The sequence below is a fragment of the Pseudorasbora parva genome, chromosome 16 (genome assembly GCF_024679245.1).
Source record: "Pseudorasbora parva isolate DD20220531a chromosome 16, ASM2467924v1, whole genome shotgun sequence".
Lineage (NCBI taxonomy): Eukaryota > Metazoa > Chordata > Actinopteri > Cypriniformes > Gobionidae > Pseudorasbora > Pseudorasbora parva.
In genome coordinates this window covers 33,745,174-33,755,058 of record NC_090187.1, presented here as the reverse complement: position 1 = coordinate 33,755,058, position 9,885 = coordinate 33,745,174, and the positions used below count along the sequence as shown (strand labels likewise).

At 37.9% G+C, this 9,885-nt stretch overlaps 1 protein-coding gene across 1 annotated transcript; it reads right to left on the bottom strand.

The window, feature by feature from the left end:
* Window positions 1-191: 191 nt before the first annotated feature.
* Window positions 192-6,298, bottom strand: LOC137043895 (cocaine esterase-like). Its single transcript, XM_067420406.1, has 13 exons — window positions 6,142-6,298; window positions 5,243-5,438; window positions 3,832-3,970; window positions 3,586-3,719; window positions 3,331-3,484; window positions 2,699-2,803; window positions 1,674-1,775; window positions 1,437-1,577; window positions 1,211-1,291; window positions 939-1,080; window positions 687-836; window positions 484-556; window positions 192-400 (listed from the first exon to the last, which is right to left on the bottom strand). Exons 1-13 carry the CDS (start codon window positions 6,206-6,208, stop codon window positions 235-237), a joined length of 1,650 nt encoding a protein of 549 aa, XP_067276507.1. The 5' UTR covers window positions 6,209-6,298; the 3' UTR covers window positions 192-234.
* Between the last annotated feature and the right edge of the window lie 3,587 nt (window positions 6,299-9,885).

Here is a 9,885-nt window from a genome sequence, read left to right as displayed (position 1 = left end):
CAGTTTTGTACATTAATTTTAATTTCACATTCAAACACATCTTCAAAGGATTTATATATACTTATATACTTTAATATACTTTTGTTAACGATATTGATACCAATAGAAGAGAAAAACTGAAATGCTTGCGGAAATCTATATCAAGTGCAAAAGGTTTCTCTGGGAACAACTGCACTGTATGGAGACAAAAATAATCATTTATGCACAGCATATGTTTATTAGTGTAATAACTAATTAGGCTGTGTGGAGTGCAGCAAGTTTTTTAGGCAATTCGTCATGGAAAAAGAGCAGCTTGCCCATTTTCAGACCCTGTCCCTCAGTCTGCTGCAATCCCAGGTTCATGTATTTATTAGACTGGTCATATACAGGCCAATGCACCAGATCGGGCCCATTTGGTGAGCTGTAGAAATAAAATATCCATTTAATGAATAAGGGATAATCAGTAAGAGATCATACTACTCTGTCCAGCTTCTGTATACTAACCCAGTACGAATAAAGTTAGCCCAGTATCCCATGACCGTTCTGCATAGTTGGTTTTCCTCCTCACTGGGTGTTTCTGTGGATGATAAAGAGTTAACTACATAATTTCTTCACCACAACCATTTGCAGTTTCAAACCCCTGCCACAGTAAACTGTCCAATATCATAATAATTCATCTGGGTAAATAATGTCTTAGATCTGCTTACCTACAGTTTTGATATGGCCATCCCAAAAGCAGGCCCCAAACACAAATCCAACGTCATCAGCATGGTCAGCCTTCACAAAACTGGGTCTGAGCTCTTTAAATATACTGGGACTGTGCTGGAACTCATACATGTACACAGGCACTCCAGCAGCTGTGAAGTTATAACATAGGGTGTTGGCAAATAATAAAGCCAACCAACAGTGAAAGTTCACTGGAGGTGAAATTTTGCCAGTAATATTGCATTGCAACCAACCTCTGTGGTAAGATGCAACCGCAATGGAGGGTAACACCATAAACATATCCCCCATCATCTCAGTAAATGCGTCACGAATGTCCTCGGGGGTTTTAGCATCTTTCAAGTACTCTTCTACAATGATTTCATTGGCTCCTGATGTCTATGATGACAGAGAGAAAGCTTACATACATTCTAAATGTTACTTTGTGCTATGTCCACTAGAGTGAGACAAATACCAACAAATTAGTTATAAATCACTAGACATAATCTGGGAAGAAGTTGAGCTTTACACCGGCTTTGTTAACAGCGTCCAAAATTGCTTTCACTGATTTTGCGTCCATCCCTTTTACCCATTCTTTTGAGACCAAGGCCTGAAATAATAATAATATTATTTAAAAAGAGCACATCCTGTTCAGCACCGTGTATTGTTTATTGTTGTTTTTCATAATGGCCATAAAGGTTCATAGGCCTTTTGTTTCATTGTACTACTCCACTCAAAAATGGTATGATATTTACCTGAGCGAGTATCCATCCAAATTCATGATTTGTTGTCCCAATAAGAATTGGAACTTTCTGAAAGTCTTTGCTCTTTAGTATCTCCTCTGCTGAATCTTTAAGAAACACCCCATCAACTGCCGCTCCGGGAAAAATGTGTTTCTAAGGAAAACACTTGGTCTTAGAAAATAATTCTCTCTTCAATCTGTATATTTATACACCAAAATATCCCAAAATATCTCTAAATTCTGTTCCCACCTTTTTAGCTGCATTAATGATCTGTTCCTCAGTCAGTTCTTTTATGCATCTGACCAGCACTTCAGCAGAGCTGAAGTCACACTCAGTAACATTTGCTACCACCTGGTCAAAAAGATTATAATGAAAAGTTTAAAAAAAGTTCCATGAACATTGTATAAATTATGTGTATGTGCTAGCATTAGCCAAAGTTCTGAGAAGATTTCCTGTTATTGCATTTGGGTATTGTTGTGCAACCAAATTGTCTTCAGGAAATGAAAAAATAAACATAAAAAAATAAGCTGAACTGACCTTAACAAGGCTCTAACATTTAATTGATATTATCTGGCATAACTCTACAGATTCCCTTAAACTTTAAAACGAAAATTCTGTCATCCTTTACTCACCCTCAAGTTGTTTCAAACCTGTGTGAATTTATTTCTTCAGCTGAACACAAGGGAAGATTTTTCGAAGAATGTCAGTAACCAAACAGTTAACTGGAGCCATTGACTTCACTAGTATTTTAAAAAATTTTTGCTATGGAAGTCAATGGTTTCCAGTTAACTGGTTTGTTACTGAGATTCTTCAAAAAAATCTTCCCTTGTGTTCAGCTGAATAAAAAAAATTCACACAGGTTTGAAACAACTTGAGGGCGAGTAAATTATGACAGAATTTTCATTTTAAAGTGAACTATCCCATCAAAGGGATATAGTTCACCCAAAAGGGACATTTTGTAATCATTTACACACTTGTTCCAAACCTCTATGAATTTCTATCTTCTGCTGAACACAAAAGATTATATTTTTAAGAATGTTGGTAACCAATCAGTTAATGGGCCCCATTGACTTCCACAGTATTTTTTTCCCATTCTATGGAAGTCAATGAGGTCCATCAACTACATATTCTTCAAAATAACTTCTATTGTGTCCAGCAGAAGAAAGAAATTCCTAAAGGTTTGAAACAATTTCAGGGCGAGTAAATGATGACAGAAGTTTCATATTTGGGCAAACTATCCCAAATACATTGATTCCTCTATTTGTTATACATACGTTGGAAAACATCACTGGATCTTTGATGGTGTAACCAATCGTGGTTGCTACCCCACTCTGAAAGATGGCTCGGTGAAACAGACCCTTGGCCATTGGTGACAATGTCTAAAAGTAAAAAAAAAATACATCTTTAGAACACAAATAACCCTTGCACAGAATTTTACAGAGAATCTATTTTTGGGTAATCTTTTGCACGTATTGTCCCATTTCCAAAGTGTGGCCGAGAGGAAGGCCAAAGTGCCACAAAGAACTTACCATTTTATTATGCTTTCTAAACACTGATCAAAACTCATATGATTCTATCTATCTATCTATCTATCTATCTATCTATCTATCTATCTATCTATCTATCTATCTATCTATCTATCTATCTATCTGTCTGTCTGTCTGTCTGTCTGTCTGTCTGTCTGTCTGTCTGTCTGTCTGTCTGTCTGTCTGTCTGTCTGTCTGTCTGTCTGTCAGTCAGTCAGTCAGTCAGTCAGTCAGTCAGTCAGTCAGTCTGTCTGTCTGTCTGTCTGTCTGTCTGTCTGTCTGTCTGTCTATTTATCTATATCAGGTACATCATTAAAAAGAAGGTAGCACAATAAACTGTGACAGAGAAAGATAATGTTGCATTACAAACACTGACTGACTAGAAAAGAGGCACTGATTCCTCCTGCAGACTCCCCTGCGATGGTGACAGACTGGGGGTCTCCTCCAAAACCCTCAATGTTTTGCTGCACCCACTGTAAAGCTGCAATCTGGTCTAGGAAGCCCCAGTTTCCTTGTGCAAACTTATCACCTGTGCTAAAAATCACATTTGATTATAACCCGCCCAGAAGAAGCGGAGTCTTCAGTAAGCTAACAAATTTTGTCATTCTTAAAGGGACAAACTGCATGAGTAATACCTGAAGTACCCTAACATTCCAAGTCGGTACTGGATGACCACCACAACTATGTTCTCATAGGCCGCCAATGAGGATCCGTCAAACATGGAAGCTCCACCCATGACCAGGGCCCCTCCATGAATCCAAACCATTACCTGTCACACATTGCTTATGTCAGAGGGGTTAGGAAAAGTATAAATAAATTATAATAGGGAACCTCTATTGTGAATTCATAAGTGCTGCCCTCTAGTTTAGAGGAGTACGCACTGAAAGTTTTTCTGATTCTGATCTTTGAGAAGGAGTGTAAACGTTCAGATACAAACAGTCTTCTGAGACTCCCATGGGGGTGAAATCCAACTTCAAGGCCTTTGATACCAGCGGCACAATATCTGGGTTTTGAAGGCACCTATAATGCAGCAAGAGAAGATTGTACATACAGTAGGTGGGGCTCAACTGAAATCTGAGTTAAGAAATGACTCGACACTACAGGCAAAAAGAATATTATTGTTTTCATGCATGTCAAATCTAATGCATAAAAAGTGTATTTTTTTGTTTTTTGTTTTTCCAGAATATTGGTAAAAAAACACCCCAAATAGACTTTTATAGGTATATCTTTTATAGCACTTTATGTATTTGAGTCTCTAGATTTAAATTACAGCGAACATGCATATTTTTAAAGGTAGTTTTCTGAAAATTAGTTTTTTTTTTTGAATGAGTTGAAATGAGTCAGAAAAATGAGTCAGAAAATGTGTCAGAAAGCTTTAGTTTTATCTATATTCTGAAGGGTTTTTTTTACAGAAGGGTTTGTTCATATATCATTTATACAATATTTTATCGCTAAAAAAGTTGACCCTGAAAGGCTTTATTCAATGTTCAGATTTTTGTTCTAGAAATGTATGCCAATTAGTGCATATTTAATTAGATGACACCACATTTGCATATTTAAACATAACATTTTAGAAAACTTGTAATACAAAAAAATTATTAATGTTTCAATCAACGGGGAAGAATGGTGATATATATTCGTTTTTTTTTATCCTATTCACATTGAGTTGGCAACCTATGGCACATGGAGTGATAAACACAAGAAGCGTGTTCCTCGTGAATGTGCTGGTGAATCTGTTATATAATCATACTGTTTTAATAGTATTTATAGATCCTCCTAACTTAATAAAACAGGCTGTGTAACAATAAGAATAGATTGTGTCGAATGTCTCCAAACGATAGGGTATATCGCAACCACCACACTTGGCAGGAGTTACGTCCTGCTCTTTATGTGGGTACCTCGCATTGAAGTCGCTTCCCTCAGACATCTTCATCTGGTGGCAGAGCTGAATGATTCAGACCTATTGACTTCACTGGGTTTTCAAGTGGGCACCACACCTCACCTCACATACGCCTCTTTTGCTATTGTTATGTGGCAGTGATTATCCCTCCACGTGCAAATGTTGGCATACGTGTCATATTTCCCGCCCAATAGTGGTAAATAAGAAATTTACATATTACTGTAGTCCATTACAGAATACAAATTGCTGAAGAAAATTGTAATGTAGTCTGTTACATTACACATTGCACGCAATATAATTTGACTACTTTTGATCTAACTCATTTGTCACATGTATAGTAGAAGAAGACTTATTCATTTAAGTTACTTTTATGATTATATAGCTGTACTCACATGAGGGGGTGCTGAGTGGCGTTTCTTATGCCCTCCCATCCTTGTACAGGATTAGGTGCAGCCAGGCGGAGTGGACCAACAGGTGGCTGTGCAAAAGGAATGCCCAAATATTGCTCCACCACCTTTTCAGAGCCTTTAACTTTCATATATTGCCCACGGACACTGCCATGCTTCAGAACAACAACCGGTCCAGAGTCTGCACATACACAAACAAACAGAGATTTGAAACACACACACACACACACACACACACACACACACACACACACACACACACACACACACACACACACACACACACACACACACACACACACACACACACACACACACACTGTTAACTGTTGAAGATTGCATTCTGTACCGCTTGGTAGCCTATACATGTGCACCGTACCGGAAGCCTGTGCCGAAAACGTGTGCCGTTACACCCCTAGTATCTTATCAAAAGTGGTCCAAGGAAGGAACAGTGGTGAGCCAGCAACATGGTCATTAGCGGACAAGGCTCATTGATGCATGTACGTGCTTGCCTGTGTGGTCCGATCAAATAGACTAAAATAAATGCTAACATCTTGGTGTCAGATACCACAGCACAACATCAGGGGTCTAGTGGGGTCCATGCCTTGAAGGGCATCGGAAGGGGGACCAACACATTACTAGGTGGTCATAATGTTATGCCTAATTGGTATATATATATATATATATATATATATATATATATATATATATATATATATATATATATATATATATATATATATATATACATACACACACATACACACACTTACAATTCTTCTTCAAAAATCAAGCAAATGGATCATTAAATTAAATACTAATTTTTTTTAATGTATAATTTTCAATATTCTTTAAAAAGCAATATAATAAGATGAAATACTTGCCTGTCACAGGAGCTGTCCAAACAGGGGCCAGGGCAAAGCCTAGACAGAGCAAAACTTCTTTTATCATAGCTGTTCTTTCGTTAAAGACTAAGAGTCAGACCTCTTATGAAGACCTCAAAAAACAGGCTCGATTACAACATACTGCCCTTTAATCTGATCCTGCCCCTTACCCCCAAAAACAAATAACCTGTGTAAACAGCCGCTACTGCAAAAAATACAAAATAAAAAAAAATCCCTGTGTATATATTAATTATTAGTTAAGAATTGTATTGTATCTCTAGTATCTCCTGACATATTTGTTAGAATGAAGTGGACCAAACATATCAAATTAATCAATGTATCAAAGGAAAGTCATAAAATTGACACACACACACACACACACACACACAGACATAACAAATCATTTTCATTCTAAGCCATTCTCCCATATGGATAATTTAATTTGCCACCACAGTAAATTCTTCTGTCAAAATTATAATTAAGTGTGTCTTAATACAGATAGTAATAAAAGTGTCAAATAAATCATGTTTTTCTGGTTTAATGGACAAAGCTTCAAAGAAAACTCGAAGGTTACAGCGTTAAAAGCTGTTTTATAGTGACAAGCGCTTTTTTTTGGTGTCTGTTTTTTATTTTTTATAAACAGTTGTTTGACTAACTGGCACAACGGTTAATGACCCTCAACCCAAGGTCTGGGTGGGTAACATAAAGACTGCATTCAAGCTCGAGAGGCATTGGTTTAGAAATAGGGGAGGGAGGTTAGGCGTGGGGGTAGAGCTTATACAGGTCCTTCTCAAAAAATTAGCATATGTGATAAAAGTTCATTATTTTCCATAATGTAATGATAAAAATTAAACTTTCATATATTTTAGATTCATTGCACACCAACTGAAATATTTCAAGTCTTTTATTGTTTTAATACTGATGATTTTGGCATACAGCTCATGAAAACCCAAAATTCCTATCTCAAACAAGTCGCATATTTCATCCGACCAATAAAAGAAAAGTGTTTTTAATACAAAAAAAGTCAACCTTCAAATAATTATGTTCAGTTATGCACTCAATACTTGGTGGGGAATGCTTTTGCAGAAATGACTGCTTCAGTGCGGCGTGGCATGGAGGCGATCAGCCTGTGGCACTGCTGAGGTGTTCTGGAGGCCCAGGATGCTTCGATAGCGGCCTTAAGCTCATCCAGAGTGTTGGGTCTTGCGTCTCAACTTTCTCTTCACAATATCCCACAGATTCTCTATGGGGTTCAGGTCAGGAGCGTTGACAGGCCAATTGAGCACAGTAATACCACAGTCAGTAAACCATTTACCAGTGGTTTTGGCACTGTGAGCAGGTGCCAGGTCGTGCTGAAAAACAAAATCTTCATCTCCATAAAGCTTTTCAGCAGATGGAAGCATGAAGTGCTCCAAAATCTCCTGATAGCTAGCTGCATTGACCCTGCCCTTGATAAAATACAGTGGACCAACACCAGCAGCTGACATGGCACCCCAGACCATCACTGACTGTGGGTACTTGACACTGGACTTCAGGCATTTTGGCATTTCCTTCTCCCCAGTCTTCCTCCAGACTCTGGCACCTTGATTTCCGAATGACATGCAAAATTTGCTTTCATCCAAAAAAAGTACTTTGGACCACTGAGCAACAGTCCAGTGCTGCTTCTCTGTAGCCCAAAGTGGCTTGACCTTGGTTAATGCGGCACCTGTAGCCCATTTCCTGCACACGCCTGTGCACGGTGGCTCTGGATGTTTCTACTCCAGACTCAGTCCACTGCTTCCGCAGGTCCCCCAAGGTCTGGAATCGGTCCTTCTCCACAATATTCCTCAGGGTCCGGTCACCTCTTTTCGTTGTGCAGCGTTTTTTGCCAAACTTTTTCCTTCCCACAGACTTCTCACTGAGGTGCCTTGATACAGCACTCTGGGAACAGCCTATTCGTTCAGAAATTTCTTTCTGTGTCTTAACCTCTCGCTTGAGGGTGTCAGTGATGGCCTTCTGGACAGCAGTCAGGTCGGCAGTCTTACCCATGATTGCGGTTTTGAGTAATGAACCAGGCTGGGAGTTTTTGAAAGCCTCAGGAATCTTTTGCAGGTGTTTAGAGTTAATTCGTTGATTCAGATGATTAGGTTAATAGCTCGTTTAGAGAACCTTTTCATGATATGCTAATTTTTTGAGAATTTTGGATTTTCATGAGCTGTATGCCAAAATCATCAGTATTAAAACAATAAAAGACCTTACATATTTCAGTTGGTGTGCAATGAATCTAAAAAATATGAAAGTTTAATTTTTATCATTACATTATGAAAAATAATGAACTTTTATCACATATGCTATTTTTTTGAGAAGGAACTGTAGATGAAATGGTTAGTATGACATTTCCATAAAAATCGAATCAAATTTTTATGCACTCTATACATTTTATATCATACAGAATTACTGTTAAATACCAAGGGTTGCAGTAAATCAGTCTGGATTTTATCAGCTCATGCTCATATATATATATATATATATATATATATATATATATATATATATATATATATATATACACACACTCACCTAAAGGATTATTAGGAACACCATACTACTGTGTTTGACCCCCCTTTTGCCTTCAGAACTGCCTTAATTCTACGTGGCATTGATTCAAAAATGGTGCTGAAAGCATTTTTTAGAAATGTTGGCCCATATTGATAGGATAGCATCTTGCAGTTGATGGAAATTTGTGGGATGCATGCATCCAGGGCACGAAGCTCCCATTTCACCACATCCCAAAGATGCTCTATTGGGTTGAGATCTGGTGACTGTGGGGGCCATTTTAGTACAGTGAACTCATTGTCATGTTCAAGAAACCAATTTGAAACGATTCGAGCTTTGTGACATGGTGCATTATCCTGCTGGAAGCTATTAGAGGATGGGTACATGGTGGTCATAAAGGGATGAACATGGTCAGAAACAATACTCAGTTAGGCCGTGGCATTTAAACGATGCCCATTTGGCACTAAGGGCCCTAAACTGTGCCAAGAAAACATCCCCCACACCATTACACCACCACCACCAGCCTGCACAGTGGTAACAAGGCATGATGGATCCATGTTCTCATTCTGTTTACGCCAAATTCTGACTCTACCATCTGAATGTCTCAACAGAAATCGAGACTCATCTGACCAGGCAACATTTTTCCAGTCTTCAACTGTCCAATTTTTATGAGCTTGTGCAAATTGTAGCCTCTTTTTCCTATTTGTAGTGGAGATGAGTGGTACCCGGTGGGGTCTTCTGCTGTTGTAGCCCATCCGCCTCAAGGTTGTGCGTGTTGTTGCTTCACAAATGTTTTGCTGCCTTGGTTGTAACGAGTGGTTATTTCAGTCAAAGTTGCTCTTCTTTCAGCTTGAATCAGTCGGTCCATTCTCCTCTGACCTCTAGCATCAACAAGGCATTTTCATTGATTGTTTGTCTTGTATTATCTATCTAATTTTTTATGTTAAAAAGATGAGAAAATAATTATATATATATATATATATATATATATATATATATATATATATATATATATGCATTAAAAATGTCAAAAGTACTTCAAATAACTATAATCATTTGTCATTTTGATTAATCCCCTTTCTTAAAAAAATGGTTTAAAGACTAAAATGTGAGTGTCACAGATTAGGTGGCTGTATAATCAAACACACAACAAAGGAGGAACAACAGGAGACTTTAATCCAATACTTAAACAAGAAACTGTGCAAACAT

Coding starts and splice junctions, on each gene's coding strand:
- LOC137043895 (XM_067420406.1), bottom strand. CDS start 6,208: ATGATAAAAGAAGTTTTGCTCTGTCTAGGCTTTGCCCTGGCCCCTGTT. Junction 5,439..6,141: donor TTGGACAGCTCCTGTGACAG/GCAAGTATTTCA, acceptor GTGTATGTGCAG/ACTCTGGACCGGTTGTTGTT. Junction 2,804..3,330: donor GAATCAGTGCCTCTTTTCTA/GTCAGTCAGTGT, acceptor TTTTACTTTTAG/ACATTGTCACCAATGGCCAA.